Source organism: Geospiza fortis, unplaced genomic scaffold (assembly GCF_000277835.1).
Source record: "Geospiza fortis unplaced genomic scaffold, GeoFor_1.0 scaffold55, whole genome shotgun sequence".
In the NCBI taxonomy this organism is placed as follows: domain Eukaryota; kingdom Metazoa; phylum Chordata; class Aves; order Passeriformes; family Thraupidae; genus Geospiza; species Geospiza fortis.
The window spans coordinates 4,679,504-4,685,219 of record NW_005054308.1 but is presented as its reverse complement, the minus strand read 5'-3'; the positions used below and the strand labels follow the sequence as shown (position 1 = coordinate 4,685,219).

The 5,716-nt window shown below is 52.4% G+C and overlaps 1 protein-coding gene across 1 annotated transcript; it reads right to left on the bottom strand.

Annotated features, from left to right (window-relative positions):
- Positions 1 to 1,532: 1,532 nt before the first annotated feature.
- WNT8A (Wnt family member 8A) lies at positions 1,533 to 4,996 on the bottom strand. Its single transcript, XM_005418707.1, has 6 exons — positions 4,926 to 4,996; positions 4,805 to 4,838; positions 4,454 to 4,592; positions 3,452 to 3,577; positions 3,209 to 3,351; positions 1,533 to 2,101 (listed from the first exon to the last, which is right to left on the bottom strand). Exons 1-6 carry the CDS (start codon positions 4,994 to 4,996, stop codon positions 1,541 to 1,543), a joined length of 1,074 nt encoding a protein of 357 aa, XP_005418764.1. The 3' UTR covers positions 1,533 to 1,540.
- Positions 4,997 to 5,716: the final 720 nt, after the last annotated feature.

Here is a 5,716-nt window from a genome sequence, read left to right as displayed (position 1 = left end):
TCGTGTGTGCCGAGGCTGTGTTCACACAGGGAGCCATAGTGAGACCTGGATAAAATAGCGCCGGAGCATTCGCAGCGTGGGTGCAGCGTGCTGGCAGAGCTGCGGGGGGATTTTTACACTTGTCTCTCCTCCTCCTTCCCTGGCTGGAGAGCAAGCTTGGCCGAGCATCCTTGCTGTGCCATCGTGGGTGTGGGTGACGGCACAGCCCGGCTCCCTCCGGAGCAGCTCCGATCCCAGGAGCTGGAGCTGCCCTGGGACAGCAGCACCAGCGCTGTGCCCTGCTGCCCTGCCCGGGCTGTCGGCACCCGGAGCAGCAGGGAACCAGCAGACACATTCACAAGTGTCCCCGAGGTTTCTGTCCTGCTCCAGTTCAAAGGGTTCCTCTCGTGCCTCCCAGAGATCCGCGCTGAGCGCCGCTGGTGACGCTTTCCACATCAAAGCGGGGCAGCCTCGCTTTGTCTGGGGGATGTCGGGGCGAGGGGAATTAAGGAGACTTTGGGAGCTTCAGAGTCGGCTTTAGCCGGGCTGTGTCTGCATACTCAGCACATGGAAAGGGCGAGATTACGGCGATAGGTACTAAAGCCAACCCTCCGGGGACTGGAGGCTGGAGCCAATTTACTGAAATCCAGCTACTGAACTCACTGCCCTCACTGGATTAATGATGAGAAAACTCCTGGAAGTGCTGGGTTTTACACAGAAAGGGACAATTTTGCACCTAAAATCATACTGCTAGGAAGCCAGAAAAGAAAAAGCCAATTATTTTCATTGTGGTTTATTGCAAAATACAGTCCAAAATCTAACTCTTAAAGGATACCTTCAAAATATATAGTGAAAACAGATTGTGCTAAGCAATAATACAATTTATTAATAAACAACATTAGGCATAAAGAATTCTGAATTCTTATCTGCTAATTTAAAAAAATAGGAAGTGTAAAATGCTTAATTTTATCCAGTACAAATACATGATGCTATTGTTCTATTTGGAGCAAGGCTTCTTGTGCCAGAATACAAAATTCAAAAAGGAGGAGAAAAAAAAGGTGGGGAGGGAAATATGTAAACACTGACTGTAAACTTTCCAAAGCCCTCAAAAGGCTGCAGCTGTGGTAATACCTCCTCTCACATCACAAAGTGCATAAGTTTTCCTGCAGAGATGCTGCCAAGCAGCTGCTGCGCACCAGCAGCGGGGACCAGAGGCTGCAGGGATGGGATCACTGGGCTGGACCTGCCACAGCACCTGTTCCCACGTCTGGCTGGGGGCTGGAGCCCCACTGCTGCCATTGGCAGACCCACTGGCAAGGGCACGAGGGGTCGAGCCCACATAAACCATGAAATTCCTCCCTGTGTCCAGCACACAGATAAAGTGACTCCCGAGAAGAAAGAAGCTACCGGTAAATGTCGAGGGAAAAACATGGAAGCAAGATGGACCGTGGTCCATCAGCGCCCACGCCTTGTGCTTCCTCCATCCACAGGAGACCCCAGCACCTCACACGGTGCGCGCCCAACCCTCCTTCCCCAGCGTGGGGACACCAGAAAGCCTCCCCTATCTGCTGTGGGCCCTGCTCCTCTGCCTGCTGTGGTTGGGCACGGCGGAGTCGCGGCGGGTGCAGAAGTGCTTGGCCACCAGCGTCCGGCACTGCTCGCAGCGCACGGTGCAGCACCACTGGAACCGGCAGTTGCAGCTGGAGACCACCTCGGTCCTGCGCTCCTCCACGCGCAGCCCGCACTCGGTGCAGAGCCGCCGGCAGCTCCGCTTCTCCCACTGCGACAGGTTCCTGCCGCTCTGCAGGCACTCGCGGCCCTCGGTGCCCTGGTGGCCCAGGCTGGCGTTTCTCGTGCAGTAGTCGGGGGAGTCCTCCAGGAAGACGAGCTCGGTGGCGTGGATGTGCTGGAAGGTCTCGGCCGTGGCCCCGCGGCTCTCGGCGCTGTTGCCGGCTCTCAGGCGCCTCTTGTCCATCTCCAGCTTCTGCGCTTGGTCGTACTTGAGCTTCAGCAAGTTGCCCACCTCGCGGAACTCGGCCAGCTGCAGCCAGCAGGTCTGGATGCTGCAGCTGCCCGACACCCCGTGGCACTTGCAGGCTCTCTTCATTGTGTCTTTCACTGCCTTGGTGGGATGAGGTGAAGAAATTAGGGAATCTCAAAATCAGGAGAGGCACTTGTAATTTGGGGACACTGCAGCTAAAGTGGCTCATGCTTGGCATGACTTCAGATCCTTCCAAGAGCTGACCTGGAATTCCATTACCTGGAATAACAAAGCTACTCCCCACACCCAACTAAAGCATTTACTAGTCCCAGTATAGGCGATAGAAAAGACACCGTTGGTGCGATAGAGACTACGTACTGTAAGGGAAAGACGAAATAATAATGAAAACTAGGCTATAAACAGCAAAGGTCAACCCTTGTACATTTCGCTCTTAGTTCCAGGAAGACATTTGTCCCAGGGCTAAGTGGGCACAAACTATTGTTCCCAGCCCTTCCAGGGGAATCCAGGCCAGGAAAAAAGTGCCTTTATCAGGTCATGCCCTTCTCACGCCACTCATCAGCATCAACCCATGTCCCTTTCAGAGGTTTCATTCAAAATGTGTGAAACTGCTTTGGAATAATCATACCCAACCTCTCTGCATCTCCTCCAGGCCAAGCACTTCACAGATATTATCTGCCTATCTCCCTCTGGTATTTATAAGGTCCCAATCGCTGGTATCTATGTGAGATTAAGCCTTGACACACCCTATGAGATAGGTATGTTAAGTGTTGTCATCCTTGTTTTTACAGACAAGGAGGTTTGGCAAGATGCTGAGAGCTGCCATGGCCCAGGCAGGAGTGGGGGTGAGTCTGGCTGGCTTGTGAGCAGGGCCAGCTCACACCTGGCTTCCCGGCCAAAGAGCTTGGAAATGCATATTGCAAGAAAGTAAGGAAGGTGGTTCTGGCTTTGTTTTACAGACCAGACAAGCCTAGAGGGGAGCACAAATCCCATGCATTTCTGAATAAGTGGTGTGTGCCAGCAGTTAACTGATTACACAGCTGCAGAAGCTGGAAGGGGGAACAACTCTTACTGTGATTCCCTGTGTTGGGGTTCAAGGCCAGACCCTGGCTGTGTTTTTTCCCCCATGCAAATATTACTGGGCCTGGATTTTCACAGAGGCCTGAAAATGGGCACCTGAACAGCCTAGATCTTGTTTTTAATATAGACATTATTATTATTATTACTTACAAGTCTCCCAACCTCATTGTTGTGCAGGTTAATCAGCGCGCGGGTGTCGTGTCCCGTTTCCAAGGCATCCACAAAGAGCTTGGAAACCTTCTCCCCAAACTCCACATTGTCACTGCATCCTCCCCAGACCCAGCCTCGGCCACCTGCAGCACAGACACAGGATTATGCACTGACCTGCCCCGCAGTCTGAGAGGCTGTGTGTGGACAGAGGGACGGGTCAGTCTGTCCTGGGCGGTCACTCACCCACGCGGCCGTTCCTGGAGTCGTCGCAGCCGCAGCTGTCGAAGTCTCCCAGGCTGCAGTTCCTGGTCAGGGTGTACATGACCCCGGCCGAGCTGATGGCGTGCACAAAGGAGGTTTCCCGGGTAGCTGGGGGAGAAGAGGGAAAAAAGCTGTCACATGCAAAAGCTGTCACATGCAAATACAGACATCAATCCCGGATTATCAGGAATGAAGATCTCCTGTCCTGCAAAGGTGCAAGGAGAAAATACCCACACGCTCTGTGCAAAAGGAAAGGTGCTACAGAAATGAAATGCTCATCACGGGATCTTTTCAGACTTCAGCATCTCAGGCTACAGCAATTTGCTATCATATTATGCAGGTGTCTATACAGGGGATGGAACTTCTTGCCAGGGGTAGGATTTAAGGAAATGCCATGGTCCTACTCTGGCCAAGGTGAGTTAATTCTCCTTTCACCTGGCACTCGGTTCATCTCTGTCCTTCCCTGCCTGGGGGTATGTTGTGCTTTGATCTTGCCTGCTAGAGAAAATGGTCATTGATCCTTTGAACCTGTGCTAACAGCTGTCTGCACTCACACTCCTAGTGTAGTCCTTTGGCTTTCTGAAGACATTCAAATAGAGATGCTGCTCTGGGTGACAGCAGACTTCTGCCCATTGAAATAGATAATATTGGAATATATCCACAGCTTTCTTATGGAGGCAGTTTCTTAGTGCACATCTCTGGTTTTGCCTCTCCTGCACTTGTCCCCACTGGAAGCTCGGGTGTCTCTAGCACTGCACTCCCCTGCACACAGAGGGGTAGGAGCAGACCCATGGAGCACTGAGCCTGCGATCCCTAGGAAAATATTAGTGCTATTTATGACCCCAGTTAATAAACATAAAGGAAAAACAGCAGTGATTTTTGGGCAGGAAGGCCCTTTTCCATCAGTTAATTGGCAGCACCGGCTCTCTCCGAGCACACCCCGCCCGCCCCGGCGCATCCCGGGGCCGCAGGTGCCGCACTCACCGCTGCGCAGCCGGTTGTGGGTGGAGAGCTGCAGGGCGCTCTCGGGGCAGTTCCAGCGCTCCCAGCCGAACTGGAACTTGCACTCCTCCATCCCGCTGTGTGCCCCGGCCGCCACGCTGCTGGAGAACGTCAGGTACGCCTGGCACGGGAGACAGCGGGGTTAAAATCCACCCTGCTTTAGCGTTTATCAGTGAAAACAGACATAAGCACGGTGTGAGTCCTTTCCCTCTGTACTTGGCAGGACTTGGAGCCGATATGCTCTGGGAAGTCTGGTTCCTTGGAAAGCACTATTTCCCATTTGCAATACAAAATCACTCCATTTAAATTCCTGACAGTCCATGTGTTAATTACCTTAGGTCCTGTCATCAGAAAGTTATTCACAGACCTGAAAAAGAGAAAATAAAATAAATCACCTTACCATAGGCTGAACAGCATCTTTAAAAAATGTCCTTTCCACCGAGTTGGACCCTACCATGCTGCTGAGTGGAAAATGGCACTGTAGACCCCTGTGATGGAGAGGATGAGGAGGGTGCTTCTCTTCATGGCTGTCACAAGGAGTGGAGTTGGATCCCTTTGGCTGCTCCGTAGCTCTCCACACCGCAGGTCTCTGCAAAGCAGGGCCACCTCCCTCCACTCCTTCCCAAGGTGAGCTATGGGGATGGAGCAAAGCTGCAGGAACCTCCAACCCTGATATTTATAAGGTGAAGTTGTGAATAGTCAAAACCCCCCATTCATTTGCTACCCAATGACTTCATGTGATAAAAAAGCTCCCGCTCCAATGGGTGACAAGGAACCGCCTCAGGTTGCACTTCAAAAGGCGGCGGGTGTCCCTGGGAGAGGGATGGTCTGAAGGAGAGCAAACTTCCCTAACAATGGGACACTTTTAACTCTCCTCCCTGCCACCAGCTATCCCTTTCTGCTGGCCCCGAGTCCTCTTGCCTTCTCCTTTTCATCCTCTGCCCGCCAGCAGAGGCTCCATCCCCACGTCCCTCTGAAATAACAAGCAGATGCATTTCTATAGTTCCCCTGCTATCTGCCTGCTCCCTCCTATGAGAATTCCCCAAGGAGTCTTAACAACCCTTCTGTAAAGATCTGTAGGGGATAGACCTCCCAGGTCTCCTTGCTTTGCAGAGATGCGTTTAAGGGCAGGAATTTTCCTTCTCTCCTCTTTATGATGAAAGTTTCTGCATCCCCATCCTGATACCAGCGAGCGTGGCTCAGTAGCATTTGGAAATCTCTCTCATTTACAGGGCTGCAGCTTGG

What these genes read in the sequence shown, in the direction of transcription:
- WNT8A (XM_005418707.1), bottom strand. Translation starts at nt 4,996, where the DNA reads ATGAAGAGAAGCACCCTCCTCATCCTCTCCATCACAGGGGTCTACAGT. An exon ending in TTCTGATGACAGGACCTAAG is followed by an intron (nt 4,593 to 4,804) that starts GTAATTAACACA and finishes CTCCCGTGCCAG; the next exon opens with GCGTACCTGACGTTCTCCAG. An exon ending in CTCCAGGAACGGCCGCGTGG is followed by an intron (nt 3,352 to 3,451) that starts GTGAGTGACCGC and finishes TCTGTGCTGCAG; the next exon opens with GTGGCCGAGGCTGGGTCTGG.